This window comes from Magnolia sinica, chromosome 2 (genome assembly GCF_029962835.1).
Source record: "Magnolia sinica isolate HGM2019 chromosome 2, MsV1, whole genome shotgun sequence".
Lineage (NCBI taxonomy): Eukaryota > Viridiplantae > Streptophyta > Magnoliopsida > Magnoliales > Magnoliaceae > Magnolia > Magnolia sinica.
The window spans coordinates 41,172,871-41,196,132 of record NC_080574.1 but is presented as its reverse complement, the minus strand read 5'-3'; the positions used below and the strand labels follow the sequence as shown (position 1 = coordinate 41,196,132).

At 36.1% G+C, this 23,262-nt stretch overlaps 1 protein-coding gene across 1 annotated transcript; it reads right to left on the bottom strand.

Moving 5' to 3' along the window:
- Positions 1-22,017: 22,017 nt before the first annotated feature.
- Positions 22,018-22,862, bottom strand: LOC131237021 (pterocarpan synthase 1-like). The gene has a single exon (XM_058234636.1). It carries the CDS (start codon positions 22,815-22,817, stop codon positions 22,206-22,208), a length of 612 nt encoding a protein of 203 aa, XP_058090619.1. The 5' UTR covers positions 22,818-22,862; the 3' UTR covers positions 22,018-22,205.
- Between the last annotated feature and the right edge of the window lie 400 nt (positions 22,863-23,262).

Below are 23,262 nucleotides of genomic sequence, written 5' to 3'. Positions count from 1 at the left end.
TATATTGATGAAGTGGGGTATCCATGCACAAAGAAATATACATTTCTTAGAGGAATGAAATCAATGATCGAGTAGGGTACACCACGGTGGGCTGAAATGGCTTGACCCCGTGCACAACTTTGAAAATTCATCAGGCCATGATCGTCGGTCCAAGTCTGTCGCAAATATGGGGGAGGGCTACCTGGCTATTGCAACCCTTAGTTGTATGAAGGACAGACTTGTGGTTAGAATTATTATGCGGTAATCTGTGTTAGAGAAACGATGACGACTCAAGATGGGAGGTCTCCTCGCGAGTTTGAAAACAAGTCGGTATGCATGTCCTATCTTACATAGGAGTATGTGTGTCATAGGAATAGGCTCTGATATTGGACATGTTGTAAACTTTCATTGGAGGATCATTTTGGGTTTTAATGAGACACCTATCATACTTAAATATGAATTGACTTGTATATGTGATAGCTACTACTTAATGGACGGTAACATGACCCAGATTTTGGGTACCCGATGTATACTTTGGATTCGAGATCCATGTCAGTACACTAAGTGTACTTAAACGGTTAAATTGCTTTAAAAAATAAATTGATATACCCAGTAGCTCTACCGTAGATCTACATTTCATTCATACTCAGTAGCACTTCATAAATAAGAAACGACTATTTATTCCAATAATCAATCATAAACATAGTTAAGGACTCTCTCATTCATGGTCTTATGAAATGAAATAAACATGTCCAACAACTTGAAATGATTAATTAACAATCTAAGAAAATCAAATATAATTAAAGTAAAAAAAAAATCATGGTTATTCCAGGGCAAGAACTTTTTTATCTGCTAAGTAGGGTCACGTGTCCCTTAAATCTACTTCTATCTCGACTACGTATTCTTGTTCTTGAGCCATAGGCTCACCCTCATTCATATTTGTACAATTTTACATCAATAAAGGGTACGCTGGCCAGGCCTAGTGAGAATTCCCGACATAGTTCTTTACATCAAATTATAATAGAATGCTAATAATCATACAGAATATAAGTTTAGAATTTTTTTTTAAATATTATGCAATGTATGAATGCATGAATACATCAAGTGAGATTCCGTCCACTTGCCTGAGTTGAAAATCCGTCAACTCGCATCTGCCCCTTGGCAAGCTTCTACCATTTGGTATGCATAGGCAAGGCCCACATCTATTTTTTGATTAGGCTTCCACTAGTATAGTGGGCTTCTGTAATGATTCTACTAGGTATACCATCCAGGGAAGTCTCCCGGAAATTCAGTACATGTTGTACATGTAATTGATAGATGCATAAACATATCAAGTAATCGTGAATCATGTATTATAAAGATCATTTTGATTATCACATTTGAATCAACATAATCCCATACTATCTCGTAATATTAGTATATCATTCAATTCATGTCCAGTTAATAATTCAACATATAAGTTGCATTAATACAGTAATTTAGATAATTGATTATACTAACACATTAATTAAATCATATTATTATTATTATATTAATACAAAAATCATACGTTTATCTAAATCAATTAAGAACACATGGCAATGATATCAATGTAAGTATATAACATATCAAACAATTAATCTATTTTAGTAGATGGATCAAGGCCAACCATTGATTATAACTTGATCAATTTAAAGGGACAACTGATGATCATCTTGATTTGACTATCTATACCTTAATTAATTACAATTATTAATGCTCACATTGATTGATCGATGCGGCCTACTAGATGGTTAAATTGATCCTCAAATCTGAATGTCATCATCATTTGATATTCAGATTTTGATAATCGATTCAGATCGAGTTAGATCTCAACCATATAATGGTTCCACGTAATAAATCAACAAATGATTCATTATCTACAATTTCTTCATATTGATGTGGTCCATCCAATAGTCCGATTGGTTTGGAATTTAGGATTTTAATTTATTTTATTCTTAAGAATCTAATAAATGGTGATGATTTAATCACACATTTTAGATTATGTCATATAATTATCTGTCTCTATGCCAAGTTGTAGCTTGCACAGAGAATTACTCTTTGGTATTAATTCAATTTCGTTAGATTAATAGAGAATATTTGTAGATCTATAATCGATACGGCCCATTGAGGTGTCGAATTGGTTTGATTCTTAAAAATATTATGTAATTAAGTCTCCAAATACCCATGAATCGTACAGATCATATTGATTGTTGTCCATTATGGAAAAATCTCACATTCTGCACATCAGCTCTAAAGCCATGCACATCAGTGTACCTTTCTACATGGATGAATTAGACCTACATAATGGACGTTTGATTGATCCAATCCATCTAGTGTGTAGATCAATGCCATATTAACCTACTACTAAACAAAAAAAATAAAAAATCATTATACTAACCTGAATAGATGAATTCCCAAAAACTTCCTTCCCACTTTCACTTTCGTTTTTTTCCTATGAGTTTGTTTCTTTGGTTATTTGAGTTTTGGTACGATTCTCGCTCTCACATGCTCCCTTTTTAAGAGAGAGGATTTATTGGGAAACTATAAGGAACGAGGAGAGTTTTAAATAAAGAGAGAAAATGGGAAGATTGATGAGATCAATACATCTTTTTCTCAAAATTAAATTTAAAATTTTTAAATTTTAGTTTTTTTTTTTTAAATACAGGCATTACAAAAACTATAGCTTAAATTGACAAACAATCCACTAAATAAGTGAATACAATTGAATTTCTGAATTAATTCATGAGATTGTGAATGTAATAGATATGGTAAATGGAAAAAAAAAATTGCGTTGGAATGTATGATGTTAATTCGGTGTAAATTTTATAATATATTGAATTATGCCTCCAAATAAATACATGATGAGTGGAATTATGTACACTTGGTGCATGGGCTCCAATCGAGGTATGAACATATATATATATATATATATATATATAATTGGCAGGTCCTCCATGAAAATATAAACCCAAACTTAGGATTCCTTGTTTTGTTTTTTGTTTGAGCCAAAAATTAGAAATCTAATTTAAGATTCTATTTGTAATTATTTATATATCTAATTTGACGGGAGTCTCAAGGAGAGGTGCACTCGCAAAAGGCAACAAATTTTAGATACTACGGGTCTTCTTGGGGGCCATTCAATCCTATAAGAAGAAAAATTAATTTAGTTAGGGGATAAGATTTTTAAAATTACATTTTTATGCAAAAAGTACTCATTTTATTAAATCAATATTCTAGGATAAGAATTTTTATTTTTTATTTTAGAAAATTTTGTTGATTAGGCCAACGTGGTGTAAATATGAATAAATTGTTTTTCTATTTACTAAGTGTTGATCCAGTCGTTGTTTCATAACCATAATAGATTTGAATTTCTTTCAATAATTTTGTACAAGTTTATTTATAAGTCTAATGGGTCTCTATAAAATTTGAACTCATTCTCATAACTACAGAAATTCCTGAACTTCTTAGAGTCCATCCTGTTCAAAAACGGGTGTAGCTCAACATGTCTGTACTAATTCACTAAATTATTATAGAAATTGCCATTTTTAAAAAAATTACTTATTTTTTCTTAAAACTGTACTTGGCTAACTACGATTTGGATTTTGAATTGCCTGAATCGAAGTTGGGCAGCAGATGGAGGCCCCTTAATGTATAAATCAGAAGATTGGTGCTGTAAAACAAAGTCGCCTCACCTCACTGAATGAGGACCATATTCACGTTTTGAAATTATGTATACTCTAAGTAAATTTGGTTTTTTACATTAAAATCATCAATCAAGGATCTTAGGTTGGGTCTATAAGTTTCACACATCACAAAAATTAAAATTTTTATATGTTGCATCTCTCGACATGACCAAAGGAAAGTTTTAAATTTAGACTTGATAGACACATCATCGTTTATGTAATTTTAACTTCCAAACTAGAAAATAGAATGAGTTAAAATTTAACGCGTAGGCCATTAACTATCTTATGGATTTTTATAAAAATTTTCAAATTAAAATCATTACATTTACTTGGATTTTCATCACTGCTATGGGAGAAAAATCCTACTGTCCAGCAGTCATTTCTATCATTTATAGCTTACTGTTTGAATTTTCATAATTCATCGACAACTCATATCTTCGTTAAATTTTATTGGGTTTTCCCGGGGTATGTACATGACTCCCAAAAAAAATCTAAAAAAGTTTTAAATAATAATTTGATTGGGTTTGATCAGGGACACTAAATTGGTCCACAGTTTCAATCAACATTGTGGAAAATTGTCAGAAAATTAGAAATATCATCCCCGAACCTTGAAATTTTGGGAAGACGTTGTCCTAGACCTAAAAAAAAGTCATAATTAGTTTGAGATTTATTATTATTATTATTTTTTACCAAACAATGGATGCCTAAATTTGGGTCTCTAGTTTTTAAGGAACCTACCAGTTCTTCTTCAACCATAACCCACATGCCATTTTATCAGGAAATTTTCTCTAATACCATTTGTCATGACCGAGATTTTGGGTACATGGCATATACTTTGAAGCCGAGATCCACGTCATGACTTGTACATTAAGTGTACTTAAATTATTCCTTCATACCGTTTCCCAGAGGCTTAGTTAAAATGTACACTAAGTTTCCAAAATCAAAAGTTAGACAAAACATCTTGCCTTCATTTAATTCAATCACATACACATATATCCACTATCACGATTATTTATGGCCATTCAATCCACATATTGATAACATTCACAAAAGTTAATCACAGTACCACAACCCACCCATTTAGGGCTTTATTAAATCATTCACCAATAAAAGTTAACTATTCATAATGTTCACTTACTCAGCTTAAAATCTGTACTTGAGCTACTGGCTCACCCTCAATCACATCTGTCGGGTTTTACATCAATACGGGGTAAGTTGGGCAGGCCTAATGAGAATTCCCGATATGGTTCTTTACATTAAATTATAATAGAATGCCAATAATCATACACAATATAATTTCAGAAAGAAAGTGCAAATATTATGTAATGCATTGATGCATGAATGCATCAAGTGGGAATCCGCCCACTTGCTTGAGTTGGAAACCTGTCAACCCACATCTATCCCTTGGCAGGCTTCTACCATTTGATAGGCATAAATAAGTCCCACATCTACTCATTGAGTAGGCTTCCACTAGTGTAGTGGGCTTTTGGTAACGATTTTACTAGGTATACCATCCAGGGAGATCCCGAATCCAACACATGTTGTGCATGAAATTGATAAATGCACAAGCATGTCAAGAAATCGTGAATCATGTATTACATAGATCATTTCAATTATCACATTTGAATCAACATAGTCCCAAATGATCCAGTATTAGTATATCATTCAATTCATGTCCAATCAATAATTCAACATATAAGTTGCATTAATACAGTAACTCAGATAATTGATTATACTAAGAAATTAATCAAATCATATTATTGTTATTATATTAATAAAGAAATCACACGTTCATCCAAATAAACTAAGAACACATGGCAATGATATCAATGTAAGTATATAACATATCAAACAATTAATCTATTTTAACTTGATGGATGTACAACATGTCGGGATCACTCACCTTAATGCGGTAAAAATGATTCCGTGAACCAATTGTTTGATTTGAATTAGGATTTCCTAAAATCACATAAATAAGAATTATTTTTAATCTTACAATTTCACATAATGAATCATCATATGATTCATTATCTACCATTTTTTCAGATCGATACAACCCATTCAATGGTTTGATCGGTTTGGAATTTAGGATTTTAATTTATTTTAATTTTAAGATTCAAATGAATGGTGAAGACTTAACGCACATTTTCAGATTATGTCGTATAATTCTCTGTGCCAAGTTGTTTCTTGTGTAGAGAATTATTTGAAATTGATTTTTTTTTTTTTTTTTTCTTTCCCTGTAGGAATCGATGGATCCGATGAGGAATCAGTTTGGATGACCCAACAATGGTTTCAGCACCCCTGCTATAACCCAACTTCAACATCACCCACTTCATTCTCTCTGCCTTCTTGTACTCACACCCTTTATCTCCTTCACCATTCATGAACCCTAACGATGGCATTCTTTACCAGGATGTTTGCAATGTGTAAATCAATTCCAAATTAGCTACTATATAAAGAAAATTAATAAAAAAAATATTACGCTAACTTGAATAGACGAATTCAAAAAACCACTTTCTCACTTTCCCTATCACTTTTTTCTACGAGTTTCTTTCTTTGGCTAGTTAAGTTTTGATAGGATTCTCTCTCTCACACGCTCCCTTTTAAGAGAGAGGATTTGTAGGGAGACTACGAGATACGATGAAAGTTTTGAATAAAGAAAGATAAGAGGAAGGATGATGAGATCGGTGAATTTCTTTCCCACTCAAAACTAAATTTAAAATTTTTAAATTTAAATTTTATTAATAAAAAAAGCAGGCGTTACACTTAGACCTACAGACGAATGGAGAGCTCAAGTCCATGATATAATGTACTTAAAAAAATTTAAGGAGAAATTTGTATTCATCTGTGAGGAAATTACAATATTTTGGGAAAACCATGGGGTAGAAAAAAAGGCCCCGTGGCCTCCTATCATACGGACGATATAATGTACTTTGGCTAACTTCACAAAGTTAATTAGAATGGATCATATGTGAGTGTTGTTGAGAGTGTTGTTGAATTCATTCATTAGGATATGGCTGAGATCTATATGATATAACAAGGGATCCATTAGACTCCTAGGGATAGTCTTATCACTAAGATATGGTAGATTATACCACCTATCAAGTGATTTTTCATTAGTATTGATGCCTTAAAAATTTTCAAATGATTTTACGAATGTTTTCAATTATTATTATTATTATTTTAATTTCAACCATTAAAATATTTTCATCACACTTGATAATTCTGACATTTGAGATCCTGTGATTGACTACATGATTTACATGGAAGTTGAATTAAGGATAGATGACCATGTTCAGTAGAAAGATAGAGTTAATTTGGGTACATGGTTAACTACAATTGTAGACTTTAGATGTGGTGATGCATTAATTACTAAAGTTCGTAAGGTAGTGGAGTACTGTATTGGCGTCTCTCCTTCATACCCTAAACCATTATAAATAAGCTCCTATTGTGGAGAGAGATTAGAGCCTTAGACATCGATACCCCATAGGTGGTCACCACATGAAGAGAACAAAAAAGGGAAATAAAAGAGAAGAGAGACTTCTCTCCCTCCTACGTACCCTGCATCCACATGTCCATGCAAAGTAGGGTCTATGGTGTACGCATCTCAATAGTGTGGTAGCTCCACTCTAAGGTTTGTATATTGTCTTTCCTCTTCTCATCATCTTGGATATAGAACCTTCTAATTTGAACGTACGACATTAATGAGTGGTTTAAGATAGTGATGATAAGTAAGTAACCAAAATCTGTGATTTTTTTTTCCAAAATGAACTTGATAATATTTAATATGGCTTAATCAATTAATATGAACCTTTTAAAAGTTTTAATTTTCTAATATGTATTCAAAACTCTAACATTCAACACTATCTTGCCATCTAAAATCTTGTCGATGACACCCATCTTGGTCATCACACAACCATTTACATTAGGTCTTCTCTCATTTGTGACAGCATTGTATTCATCTGTGTAAAATCTGGTTTGCCCATCTAGATTCATTCATCCACAATTGTTGTCCCCGAATCTAGTTTTAACTCCTCTTATGACCACTTAAACTTCTGGAGCCTCCCGGTGGGATTTCCTCCCAGGCTCAACCGGTTGAGGGTGGCACTTGACCAATCGAGTGGGGCTCGACTCAAAGTCCAGCAATGAATTGAGGCATTTTCTCTGAGGTGCTCGACCAGTCGAGGGAGGTGCTCGACCGGTCGAGTGGGCCTCTTGACCGGTCGAGGATACTGCTCGACCAGTCAAGGTTACGCAGATTTGAGTCCGGATCTTGTGCGGATTGCGAAAATCTGAGGTGGTTTCGCAAGAGGTGCGAAAGGGAGTTTCTTAAACTATAAATAGGATGTACCTAGGGCTTTCTAGGGAATGCAAGATAGTTTCCTAAAGCTTTACAAGTGTTTGCTAAAGGGTTTAAGGCTATCAAAGGGGTGAGAAAGAGAGAGAAAAAGAGAGAGAGGAAGCTTGTGGAAGGGAGGTTATGCTCGTAGAAGTGATCTACTATGCACTCGACCTCTCAGCGCTTCTGCGTCATTGTGATCGGTGAGATCTCTCCCTTTTTCTTTTATTCTCTTATTGTTTATCCACTCCTACATGAGTGAAGAAGGTTGTAATGTTCTACTTCAGAGTGGATTGTTGATCTGGACGAGGTCCCGTGGTTCTTACCTCTTTGAGGGTTTTCCACGTAAAAATCTCTTGTGTCGTGTGGCTTGTGCTTTAATTTATTTCATTGCTTTATTATCCCATAATTCTAGTGTTTTTGGGAGGCTAGATCCTAAGGTTTTGTGCAAGGCCCCCAACAAAGTGGTATCAGAGATAAGTTCATTGAACGGAGTGGGATCAGTTTTGAATTATGAAAGGTGGCTCATCAAGGATGATAAGCCTCAATGGTTCTAACTGGACCATATGGAAGGCTAAGATGGAGGACTTGCTTTATTACAAGGACTTGTATTCTTCAATTCAAGGCATATCAGCAAAGTCAAATGATATAACAGATGATGATTGGAAGAAATTGGATCGGAAGGCGGTGGGGTTTATTAGACAATGGTTGGACGATTCCGTATTCCACCATGTGTCTACGGAGACTTCAGCTGCTCGCCTATGGCTGAAATTAAAAGGGCTGTATAAGAGGAAGACAACTAAGAATAAAACTTTTCTGATAAGACGACTTGTGAATCTCAAGTTCAAAGATGGTGGTTTTGGGGCTAAGCACATGAATGAAGTCAGCAATATATTGAACCAGCTCTTCGTTATGAAGATGGTCCTGTATGATGAATTACAGGCTTTGCTATTACTTATCTTATTGCCTGATAATTAGGAGACATTGGTGGTGTCTTTAAGTAACTCCGCGCCAGACGGAAAGGTATCTATGGAACAGATAACTTGCTGTTTCTTCAATAAGGAGACAAGGAAGAAGTCTCAGAGGTCTACTTAGCAAGAGGCCCTTGTGACTCAGGAACAAGGGAGAGGAAAGAACAGGAAGGGTCGAAAGGCCCGAGATAAATCAAGAGGCAAGTCGAGTACCAGAAAGGATGTTAAATGCTTGAATTATGGCAAGAAGGGTCACTACAAGCATGAATGTCGTAAGAATAAGAATGACAAGAAAGGAAAAGGAAATGAGAAGGAAGATAAATCAAATTCCACTGTGGTCGCTTCAGATGGCAACGTTGTAGTTATTCTTTCAACAGATCATAATGTATGTCTCACGGCTACGAGTCAGGACACCGACTAGGTGATTGACTCGGGAGCTTCTTTTCATGCGACTCCACGCAGGGACTTCTTCACAAGCTACAAGTCAAGTGACTATGGGACCGTGAAGATGAAAAATTTTGTCACATCGAAGATCGTAAGGGTCGGTGATATTTGTGTGAAGACCGATGTGGGCTGCACATTGGTTCTCAGGGATGTGAGGCATATGTTCACTCCCCAAGTATAGGGTTGTGATGTAGTAATAAACTCAGTGAGACTGAGGTCGAATCCCAAAGGGTTCGTTGATCGTAGTCAGAGGAAAGAAGTGTTATACCCTTTACAAGACAAGTGTCAATGTGTGCAAGGGTGGATTGAACGCAGCAGAAGATTCAATTATTAACATGTGGCACAAGTGTATAGGCCATATGAGTGAGAAAGGGCTTCAGATACTAGCGAGGAAGCGGTTCCTTCCAGACGTGACAGGTATACCTCTCAAAACTGTATTAATTGTTTATTGGGAAACAACATATAGTTTCATTTATTAAATCTACTCTCATGTTAATAAAGTGCATGCATTAGATTTGGTTTATTCGATGTTTATGGTCCTATGAGGACAAAAACCTTGGGTTGGGCAATGTATTTTGTTACTTTTATAGATGATGCATCTAGGAGAGTTTGGGTTTATGCTTTGAAATCCAAGGACGAGGTTTTTGGTGTGTTTAAATTGTTTCATGCTATGGTCGAGAGAGAGACATGTAGATTATTGAAGTGTGTCCACACCGACAATGGTGGTGAATACATCGGTGACTTTCATGAGTATTGTAAGTCTTTGGGTATACGGCATGAACAGAAGGTTCCCAAGACCCCCCCAACCTCATGGTGTGGCTGAGCACATGAATCACACTCTTGTAGAGCGGCTCGGATGCCTATTATCCCATATGAAGTTGCCCAAGACGTTCTGGGAGACGCAATGCACATGGCGGTGTATTTGATAAACATGTCTCCATTAGCCCCGTTGAATGGAGAAGTACCGAGAAGGTGTGGACTGGACAAGATCCATCGCAGCCATCTCAAGGTGTTTGGATGTAGAGCATCCGCTCACGTACCAAAGGACGAGAGGTCCAAGCTCGATATGAAGATCGGGTAGTGTGTTCTTGGTGTACGGTGATGAAAAGTTCGTTACAGATTATGGGATTCGACCGAGAAGAAGCTCATTAGGAGTAGAGATGGTTTTCTTTGAAGATCGGTGTATAGAAGACATTGGTAAGCCGGAGAAGAACCAACCTGTTCAGGTGAGCTAGAGGACATGGATTCAATTATTCCTCTCGTGGTGTCTAATGACGGGGAGTACAAGAAGGTGCAGAGAACGATGGAGTTTCTACGAGAAGATGGATGGGGATCAGCCCCACCGATCCACTGTTGAGCCACGATGATGAGGTCATCTAGGGACGCAGTACCTCCAAGAGGTACTCGTCGTATGAGTACATTATGCTCTACTGATGAAGGAGAGCCAAAAGATTATTCTGAGCATAAGGAGGAGTGGTTGAAAGCTATACAAGAGGAGATGAAATCCTTGCATAAGAACCACACTTATGACATGGTAAAATTGCCTAAAGGTAAGAAAGCTTTGAGTAACAAGTGAGTTTTCAAAAAAAAAAGTTGAGCAAAAGAATTCACAAACGATGTTTAAAACTAGACTTGTGGTAAAAGGGTTTGGTAAGAGGAAATGTATAGACTTCGAGGAGATATTCACACCAGTGTGAAGATAACATCCATACGGGTGTTGCTTAGGTTGGCGGCTAGTATGGATTTGGAGATAGAGCAGTTAGATGTTAAAACTGTCTTTCTCCATGGTGATCTGGAAAAAGAGATTTACATGCACCAACCAGAGGGGTTCGAAGTTAAGGGCAAAGAACATATGGTGTGTAGGTTAAGGAAGAGCTTATATGGGTTGAAACAAGCTCCAAGGCAATGATACAAGAAGTTTGACTCGTTCATGTTAAAGCATGGATATGACAGAACGGAGTCGGACCACTGTGTGTTCATGCGCAAGTTCTCAGATGGTGATTTCTTAGTTCTGCTGTTATACGTTGATGATATGCTCATCATGGGAAAAGATATCAAGAAGATCGACAGGCTGAAACATGAGTTGGGCAAGTTGTTTGCAATGAAAGACTTCGGCCCGGCTAAATAGATCTTAGGAATGGAAATAACCCGTGACAGAAGCAGCAGGAAGCTTTGGCCCTCACAAGAGTGGTATATTGAGAAAGTTCTAGAGCAGTTCATTATGAATGCAATGCACCAAGATCTCCTGGATGGGAAAAACCTATTGAGCGACAGATAGTGTCCCAAGACGAAGGCGAGGTGGAAGAGATGAGAAAAATACCCTACGCATCAGCGGTAGGAAGTTTGATGTATGCCATGGTGCGTATGTGCCCAAACATAGCATATGCGGTTGGTGTTGTCAACCAATATATTGCCAATCCTAGCAAAGAACATTAGGCAGCGATGAAGTGGATACTGCGGTATCTAAGAGGCTCATCCAGGTTGAGCCTATGTTATGGTGAGGGAAAACCTATGTTAGAAGGCTAACAGATGCAGATATGGTAGGTGACATAGACTCCAGGAAGTCTACATCGGGGTTCATGTTCACGTTTGTAAGGGGAGTGGTCTCTTGTCAGAGCAAGTTATAGAAGGTCGTAGTGTTGTCGACGACAAAGGCTAAGTACATTGCAGTCACAGAAGCATGTAAAGAGATGCTTTGGATGAAGATGTTCCCACATGAACTTAGCCTGAAACAGGAGCAACACGTGGTCTATTGCGATAGTCAAAGTATTATATACTTGAGCAAGAATTCAAGTCCACACTCCAAGTCGAAGCTCATAGAGATTCGGTATCATTGGATCAAGGATACTTTGGAACAGAAGGTGTTACAGCTTGAGAAGGTCCACACAGACGATAATGGGTCAGACATGATGACAAAGGCATTACTCAAGGGTAAGTTTAAGGTTTGTAGAAACTTTGCTAGCTTGAAGAAGGCGAATTCCTCTTGGGTCGAAAAGGGGGAGTTTTGATGGGATTTCCTCCCGTGCTCGACCGGTCATGAGCCTCACTCGACCGATTGAGAGCCTCACTCGACTAGTCGAGTGGGACTCGACTCGAAGTCTAGCGACCAATTGTTTTATTTTCTCCGAGGTGCTCGACCGATCGAGGAGGTGCTCGACCGGTCGAGTGGGCCTCTCAACCGGTCGAGGACTCTGCTCGACCGACGAGGTTACGTAGATTTGAGTTCGGATCTTGTGCGGTGCGGAAATCTGAGGCGGTTTGCAAGAGGTGTGAAAGGGAGTTTCCTAAACTATAAATACGAGGTACCTAGGGTTTTCTAGGTAATGTAAGAGGGTTTCTAAAAGCTTTACAAGGGTTTGCCAAAGGGTTTAGAGCTATCAAAGGTGTGAGAGAGAGAGAGGGAGAGGAAGCTTGTGGAAGGTAAGTTATGCTCGTAGAGGTGATCTACTGTGTACTCGACATCTCAACTTTTTTATTCTCTCATTGTTTATCCACTCTTGTGTGAGTGAAGAAGGTTTGATCCAAGCGAGGTTTGCTTATGATCGGTTGTAACGTTCTACTTCATAGTGGATTGTTGATCCGGACGAGGTCCCATGGTTTTTACCTCTTTAGGGTTTTCCACGTAAAAATCTCTTGTTTCATTTGGTTTGTGCTTTTATATATTTCATTTCTTTATTATAACATAATTCTAGTTTATTTTGGGAGGCTAGATCCTAAGGTTTTGTGTAAGGCCCCCAACACCTCCTGATTTTCTGCAGTCAAATATGCTCCATCGGCCAATCAAGTTGCTACCACCCTTCTCCGCCATTATTATTACACATCTTCTCTAACCTGCTGTAATAAAAGCCTTGCAACCCGAATTGCACAAATCCCTTTACCCCTGTTCCAAGGATCATTATCAGGTTGGAGGTAGTCTCTTTGTCACAACAGACTATTTCATGATTGATAGAAAGGTTAGAAAAAAACTTGGGAAAAGAAGATACGGTCCATATAGATATATTAAGATCTCTATGGATCTCTCACTAGGGAAATGGTATTGACGGCAATGTCATGGGAACTTCTCATGAGAACGAGTTCTATGAGCCCCACCACCATCAATGCCAAACATTTGCATAGTGTAGTGGGTCCCCTCTAGGTGATGGGATATTAAAAGAATACTCATATCTAAAGCTTGAGTCATTATGTCAAAATTGCAAATTTGTGACTGACATAGTCCATTGCAAAAAGGCTTGATTTAACGATGGACTTTCTATTGCTAATGAAAAATGTCTGTCGCATACATAGTTTCAACGGATAATGGTTTCGAGTGGTGTGATTTTGCGATAGACTCGCTAAAATGAGATATACAACGGATTTGGTCCGTAGCGAATTAAGATTTTGTGACAGATTTTTGTATGTCGCAAAGTACCGCCCTAAAAACCATCTTCAAACATTTGCCAGGGATTTTATTTGCTTTTGTGATAGAACATGGTCCGTCATAAATTCACTTTTGCCCCTACTTTTTTTTTTTTTTTTTTTTTGTAGAATAGTGGAAAATTGTACTCTATTGTAGTCTACGAAGTGTTTTTTAATAGAATTTCAGTTGTATATAGATTGGGTTGAAGCTGCTGCGCTGTATAAGGTAATTCATCGCTCTTGGACTGATCTAGTTGTCAATTAATTATTTAATTAATTATATATATATATATATATATATATATATATATATATATATATATATATATATATATATAAGAAATTGAGATTTTGTATTTTGAAAAAAAAAAATTGAAAAGTTTGATAAAAATTGACAAGTTCGCGAACAAATATTTTAAAAAAGAAAATGGAGAAGTTTAAAGAACAGAAATTTTGAAGAAAAAATGAGATTAAAAAAATCGAGATTTTGACCAAAAAAAAATTGACATTTTGAAATGGAGAATTGAGAAGTTTTAAAAAAAATGGGATTTAATATATATTGAAAATGTTCGAGAAAAATGAGATTTTTTAAAAATAACTTGTGATTTTAAAAACACCAAGATTTTGACCAAAAAATGTCATTTTGAAAAAGAAAATTGAAAAGTTGAAAACAAAATGGTGCTTTTGAAAGAAAAAATGGCATCTTGAAGTTTGAATAAATTGTTAAGTTCGAAAAACATTTAGATTTTGGGAAAAAAATTGAGATTTTGAAAAGAAAAATCAAAATTAGTATTTAGAAAAATTAAAAAATTAAAAGTTTGATAACAAAAAAGAGATTTTGTTTAAAAATTTGAAAAAAGAAAAAAGAAAAAAAGAAAAAAGAAAAAAAGAGAGATAAAAAAAACATGTACATTTTGAGAGAAAATTAACATTTTGAAAAAGAAAATTAACTGGTTAATAAATTCGATAATGATTAAAAAAATGAGATTTAAAAATAATGAGATTTTGACAAAAAAAAATTAACATTTTGAAAAAGAAAATTGATGAGATTAAAAAAAATCAATTTTTTTTAATTAATCAACATTTTGATAAAGAAAAATGAGAATTACAAAAAAATTATGATTTTTAAAAAAAAAAAAATAGTTGACAAGTTATTAAAAAAAAAAAAAAAACTATTAATAATGTTTGGGAAAATTTGAGATTTTGAAAAAACTATGACTTAATAAAAATTTAGATTTTGAAAAAAAAAAAATGATATTTTGAAAAAGAAAATTGAAAAGATAAAAAACATTTATGAAAATTTTGATATCTTTGAATATATATATATATATGAGAAATTGAGATTTTGTATTTTGAAAAAAATTGAAAAGTTTGATAAAAATTGAGCATTGTAAACATATTTTAAAAAAGAAAATGGAGAAGTTTGAAGAACAGAAATTTTGAAGAAAAAATGAGATTAAAAAATCGAGATTTTAACCAAAAAAAAATGACATTTTGAAAAGGAGAATTGAGAAGTTTAAAAAAATGGGATTTTGAATATATATATATATATATATATATTGAAAATGTTCGAGAAAAATTGAGATTTTCAAAAAAAAAAAAAAATAGTGACTAAAAAAAACATCAAGATTTTGGCCAAAAAATGTCATTTTGAAAAAGAAAATTGAAAAGTTGAAAACAAAATGGTGCTTTTGAAAGAAAAAATGGCATCTTGAAATTTTTGAGAAGTTTCAATAAATTGTTAAGTTCGAAAAACATTTAGATTTTGGTAAAAAAATGAGATTTTGAAAAGAAAAATCAAAGGAATATAATGAATCATAAACTCAAATAATGTTGGAGACATAAATACTTTAAAAAGAAAAAGAAAAAAGAAAAAGAAAAGAGAGAGAGAGAGAGAGAGAGAGAGAGAGAGAGAGAGAGAGAGAGAGAGAGAGAACATGTAGAGACCAAAATCTATCTTATTAGTGGAAGCAAGATTCCTAATTTTATTGATAGTACAGTAAGACACCAGGTATTGCAATTCTCTTAATCAATGGAGAGGTAACATTCATTGAATCTTCCTCTATAATAACCCTCAATAGAATGTTTAAACAACTTAAAAACCAGTAAAATTTGAGATTTTGAAAAAAATTATGATAAAAAAAATGAGATTTTGAAAGAAAAAATTTGAAAAGTTTTAAAAATTTGTGATAAAAAAAAAAAACCTAAGATGTTGAAAAACTGATATTATAGCCCAAGTATAATAGAGGTGTAACTACAAGAATAACTAACAACGATGACATTGATCAAATTCTACTATCAGGCCATCCTAAAGTTGATTTGAACGGGCGTATATATTTGGAATGTGCTAATTAGGATAAAGAACAAAATTAAATCCAATCTAACAGGAAACAAATAAAAGCCATCCAAAACACTTTTAAAACGGGTATAATTAGTTTGTCTATGTATAAATGGATTTTAGGAACAGATGAACAGGATTGATATAGATAAAATACATCCATTTGGGTCACACGGTTATTTGTCACTATTTCTATTAGTATGGCCCACTTGTGAATTTGAGCTTCACGATTTAAGATGGGAAAACATATGGACGGTATGGATTTACAAAAAATACATCCGGTTCCGTAACACCTACTAAGGGAGAGTGGATTAGGTGCAGCCTTGACTGTGGGGCCCACTTTGATGATGTTTGAAAAGAATTGAAATTTTGAAAAAGATATTGAAAAGAATTGACATTTTGAAAAAGAAAAATGGACTGGTTTGAAAAAATTTAAATTTTGAAAAAGAAAATTAAGATTAAAAAAAAAAATTGACATTTTGAAAAGTAAAAAATTTGAGAAGTTAAAAAAAAAAAAAGGTGATTTAAAGAAAAGTTGACAAGTTTGAAAAAAAAAATAACAATGTTTGAGAAAAATTCAAAAAAATAAAAATAAAAAATTGAGATTTAAAAAATTCAAATGTATGTATTATTTATCTACACCATCCATCCATTTTTCCATATCATTTTAACATATTATCCCAAAAATGAAGCAGATCCAATTATCTAGTCCGTGGACCGTACCATAAGAAACAGTGGTGATTGACTGCCCTACCATTTGAAAACTTCTTAGCGCAAGGAGAAATTAAAAAAGGAAAATCGCGGCACAGGCGTCAACTAAGTACATTTGAACAAGATCTGGACCATATAATAGGTGGGGCCAATGTGGAAAAACAACTATGGAGATATCCAAGCTAGTAAACTCATCAAGTGGGGGACATGGGTACGTTGATTGAAAATCCTTGGTGTTTTTCTTTCCAACCATCCATTTTATTCAAAAATGTACCTATTTGATCAAATCGACTTAATGATTGGCTCAGATCTGGTACACATTCCATAGGATACGTGTGTGAATCGCGTCTGGAATCTCTCCTCGCACAATCGGACGCAGATTAGCTAGTGAACCCGGCAGAGTCTGGCTACTGAAGTGACGTCACCATGTTCTTTGGGCCCACCATGATGTATGTGTTGTATCCACACCATCCATCCATTTGGAGAGATCATTTTAGGGCAAGAGACAAAGAATGAAGCAGATCCAAAGTTCAAGTGGACCCCACCACAGAAAAGAATGGGGACAGTGATGCCCACTGTTGAAATTGACAAACCACGGATGGGTTCTTAGTGCCAAATTGACCAGTTCAAAATTGGTCTTTTGACATTACCAAACATCCCTTGAGCTTTGTTTTCCCAATCCATCTATTTAATACCCCATCTTTAGTAAATTGATGAATTTATTATATATATACACCATTCATCCGTTTTCTCAAATCATTTTAGGATGATCTCAAAAATATATAAAACCTAAGAAGATACAAATTTCACGTGGACCACACACTAATGGAAATAATGGTGAATGACTATTATGAGCTTTTTGTGTGCCACGAAAGTTTTGGATCAAGCTGATCTTTGTATTTTCCATCCATTCAGATTTGGTTGACCTTAACAGATTGGATGGAAAATAAACATCACGGTGGGGTGAGGACATGAGACCAAATTCGAGATAAATCCAAAACTCAAGTAGGCCACATGAGGGGAAAATGGGAAGGGAAATGCCTGTCATTGAAACCTTTCTAGGGTCCCCTGTGATGTTTATATGCCATCCAAACCAGTCATGAGGTCATTCCCACTAGGATGAACAGAAAAGACAAAAATACTAGCTTGTCCAAATTTTTCGTGACCCAAGGAGTATTTCAGCTCCCACTGGGATAAACAGAAAAGATGAAAATACTAGCCTGATCCAAATCTACTTGTGACCCAAGGAGTGTTTCAACGGTGGACATTCAATTCCCATCGCTTCTAGTATAACTACTCCGAATCCACGGAGCTTCTCTGGACTCCTCACAGAGACTTCTCGAATCCACGAGGAAAGAAAGCAGAAAATAGAAATAAATTCTAATAAATTCGAAATTGATTAATTAATTAATAAAAACGAGTTCACAACCCTTTAAATAGGGGTACCAAGCAATGGGAAAGAAATTAGAATCAAACTACAACTCAAACTCTTAGAATCTGCGACTTATTATAAATAGTAAACTTACTATTTATAGACGGTCGTGATGCCTACTAGTGCGCAAGGTTTTCGGCCAAAAATAGTAAGTGTCTTATTTGGCTTCACCAAACCATTCTCCTAATTATTCTAAGCTCTTTTCACGTTGGGCGCAACTCCTAAAGCCCGACGGATGAAGAGTTATAATCAAACTAAAACTTACTATTTATAGTAAAAACGGAATTAAAATAGCAAACGACTGTCGATCGAGAGGTTTTTCATAATTTCGGGTTGCGCAACCCGGCATAGCGGGGATGGTTGGCTTCAGTAGCTCGTTCTACCCCAAAATGTTCAATACATATGTGGGTATGCATCGGTTTGAACAGCTAACGTAGTAATTACTGTCCGACTGGTGGACGCATATTGAACTAAAATATTTCTTTAAAAAAATCCAACAGCCTTATTTCAATAAACAAGTTTCTACAAATCACATGTTAGGCCAATAAACAAGTGTCTACGAATCAAATATTAGGATTGATTGACCAATCTAACCTCGGAACTTACCAATAATGAGTATCACTGTTAACTCTTTTTTATTTGAGTCAATTTATGCCATATCTGCAATTTCTGAGAGCCTGAGTATCAAGTGCCATTCGCAGCTGGAGTATCAAATAACTTACAAATCAGTTTGAAGTTCCATTTTGCTAGAGCAAAGTGGGGGTTAGGGGCACGGGTGGGCCATACCTTGATGTTTTTGTGAAATCTACTCCGATCATCAAAAGCGTCAGCCCATGTTAGGCCCAGGGCCCCAAAACCCAAAAATCATCTCCATCTATGTTTCAGGTGGGCCGATTAATTGTGAACAGTGAAAAAGTGGATGCCCACCTTGCAAACTGTTACCTTTAGTGTGACCCACATGAATCACGAACCAGCCTGACTTTTGGGAATTGGACTAACATGATATGAATCATCTGATGATCGGAGTGGATTTCACATAAACATCAAGGTGGGCCCTTGTGTCCATCTCTTGACTCTTTCCTTTAGGGTGGCCCACTTGAATAATGGAACATCCTTTTCTTCATCTTTTTTTAAATTAAAAAAAAATTAATCAGGGCCTTGGGTGCAAAAACGAATCTGATGGTCACATTGGATTTCACATACACATCACGGTGGGCCATGTAAAAAATCAAGGGTGGGAAAATTAATTAAGGAAAAGCAATTTCATTAAAGTCTTGGAAGCTTCGAGAGAAAATTTGCAGATATTGTGACACATGGGCATGTATCAACGATTGAATTTTTTTGGATTCCAAGATGGTATCGCATCACTTACTACCGTTACCAAAAATATATATTATATCTCAAAAAGACAAAAATAATAATAAATAAAAAAAATCTGCTAGCTGGATGTTGAAGGGGCAAGTAGTTGTAGTGTGGATATGAGGATTCCATCAGACGTATTGCAATCCCTTTAAGAATATTTGTGTCCAGGAAAAGATAGCACAATTGCCTGTACTACACTTTCCACAAGATGATGCAATCCTATTGGCCATGAGGGCCATGACAACGACCATTCGCTATGCCATTTGGCCCGTTTGCTCTTAATTTTGAATTTCAAGGCTATAAGAAATAGAGGAAACATGTGTGAAAGATGCTAGCCGCAAGCATATTGAGTGTGAAAGCATAAATGCTGAGGTGGCTAGTGGGGGGAGGCTTATTAGTCTCATTAATTAAGGATATTTTTTGCCCGATCAGGGACTCAACGAAAAAGTCATCGTCCCCTTCACAAAGCCAATCTAAAAATTGAAAGGTAAAAGAATCGTTCAACTTGATTTCTATTGGAAATCAGGGAACACGTGAATCAAACAAAGTACATTCAATTAAACAACCAGGTTCAAACAAGAATAATTTAAATTTTATGTAGAAAAACTATTGTAAAAAAAGAAAAAAAAAAAAAAGAAGGCACAAAGGGACGAATAATACATTATAAGAGAAAAAATTATAAAAGATAGAGTTTTACCTATTCAAACAAGTCTCGAATTTACTTCACAAGCCTTAACTATGTCCTTGAATCATTAGGAACGATTTAGAAAACCCTAGAACTTTTTTATATCCAAATACCGATTATACCTGATATATATACTATCACAATCAGAATAGGAAACAAATTCCGCACTAACACAATTCTACATGTGCGCTCGATGGGACCTTTGATGGCATCGACAACCCATCGATGGCATCAAACTTACTTCGATGACATCGAGTAACAACACTAAAACGTTTCAGCAATCAACATGATTTTTCTAGATTTTTCCGATAGGATCCAACATCTATTGATGGTGTCGATATTTACTAAATGACATTGAGTGGTCTGTCAATGGCATCAACAAATTTTGTTATTAAGAAATTTAAGACATCAACAACAATTTCATTTAAGTAAGATAATGGAAAAAGACTTTGCTGAGAAGACAAGTGGACTCAGGAGCTTGTAATCATCTATAATTAGTGTGTTTGAGATAGTCCAATTCACATCAAATACACCCAAAGCCCAATTTTTATAATTACAGTAAAATTATATAATTTTATTTTACATGGATTCAGATTACCGCCAATTCGCAAGTCATCTTCTCTCTCATTCTCTTTGCACCAAATGCGTTCCAAAATTAGGCTGTGAAATATTACTAGTAATTTCAATTCAAATGAATTCTATGATAATTGTCAATGCATATTAAATATACGCTCTCAAATAAAATCTAAAAGATTAAGTTGCCCTAGAAAATGAGCCCAACTTAAACATTTTCATATGCATCAGAAGGTATGAACAATCAGTTTCCAGACCCCAAAATCTATTTTATGGGTAAAACAAAATCTATTTTATAGATGAAACTGTGGATTCACCATAGGAAGGAAGAAACAAGGATCAGGCTACTCTTAATGCGATCGTGGCAGTCGGTATTGTGATCGTTTGAACTTAGATACATGGATTAAAGAAGATTGGTGGGCAACTACATTACTAGTGCTGTGCAGTCCCCCTAATCGAGGACCATCACCAAATGAGATCATCCATGACCAGCCTCTCCCATGTACGGCTGGCCTACAATACACGGCTAGGGATCGATACCAAGACCTCAAGTGTTGAAACTAGGTATCTTCACTCAGTTTGCCAGTTGAGCTATGGATCTGGGGGTGGAAAGTGGATGGGCCTGATTTACGGTCCAGAGATACTGTTGAACGGTCCAGATTTCACAAATTTTTTATCATCATTGGACCTTGACTTGTACAGGCGTGTCTCACGCTGTGGTGATTGAACCGTCTATCTTATAGAGTCCAATGTAGCGGACCAAGCCCCAAAATCTATCCAAATGGAAGGTTGAATACATAGTTCAACAGAAAAAATTAATGACCAGATATTGAACGGCTGGGATTTCCAAATCTGGGACATTCTTGAGGCATGGACAATCCAGGTTGGGCCCACTAAGTGTAAGTTCTGATCACGGAACCGCAGGCTACTACCGAGAACAAATCCAATCAAGAACGCATGATGTAGTTCCCATGGTTTAGTGATCCAGACCGCTGATCTGATAGGCCCACAATGAATGAACCAACCCTTTGAAATCTCTCTATCAATCAGAACCCTTCAACACACAACCTTCACGAAAAAAGTGTTAAGAAAAGAAATACAACAAGAGTCTATACTTAACTGAAAGAAGGCCGATAAATCAACCGTAGGATCTTCCAATCGCAGTAGAACTTTTATGAGTGGGCCCTTTTCATAAGAACAACGGTATGGATCACTAAGAAGTGGGCCCCACTAGTACAAATAAAAATCATTTCTATCACATAACATTCACAACTAAGAACCTGCATGGGTTGCATAGGGTGGCCAGTACAGGTGAAATTCAATCTTGTAGACAACAGTAATGCCCGCCAGATCAACGGGCGACGATCGCACATACCCTTGAACGAACATGAAATCGCCCGTCCCACCGACGACTGGATGGTCAGATGGCTTGATGTTATGTGTACCACCCAGAACAGAAATGGACCCCTTGTAGTTCTTCAATTTTAGAGTGATCTTGGCGATTGAAATGCTCCGTAGTCCATCAAGCGAAGATGTGATTGATGTGCCTTCAGCGATGCCAATGACTCTCGATGAAGCGGCTGGCGTGGCCGTCATAGGGTCCTGAAAGGCAAAGATGGTGCCGAAGGGCGTGGTCGTTTGGGATACGCCCGGGCCCGCCACTCCATTGACGATGATGTATCCGGTCTTGTTAATCGTTTCTTGTTGGAAGAGGGAGAAATGGAGGCTCTTGAGCCGTTGATCATGGTGGTGATGGTGGGCGGCTGAGGTTGTTTTGCAGGCAAGAAGGAGAGGGAGCACAAAGAGGAGAGAAAGGTGCAGGTGGGCCATAGGACTGATTTTTTGAAGAAGGAAGATGGGGGTGTGTATTATATATTCATTCATGTGCTATTTGGTCATTAGTGGTGACTACAAATGTCGTCCTCATGTTGGGCCCCTACAGAAAATTCGTAGCGGAGGTGGGTGGCTAAAGTAGGTCGTCTTATCACATAACTAAAGTCACACGCAGTACATTGAATAACTCATTTTGGCATGTGAGATACGTTCGTTTTGAAGTTCCAACGGTCGAATCGCTTTCACTTCCATTGAGCCTTTTCTTATCCATCTTAGCCATGAAATTATCATTGACCCGCTCTACATCAGGGGCTCATCATTTGGCTATCTAGATTGTTGGCGTGATGGGCCTCACCTTGAATGAGATACCCTGAAAATCCTTAGATTGAAAGATCGTATCTTTGGCTTCTTTCGCAGGACCACGTTATATTTCTTCTTGACAGTCTACTTATTGGCCACAGGTTCAAAGTTTAGGTCTACCTATTTGGGAGATTCT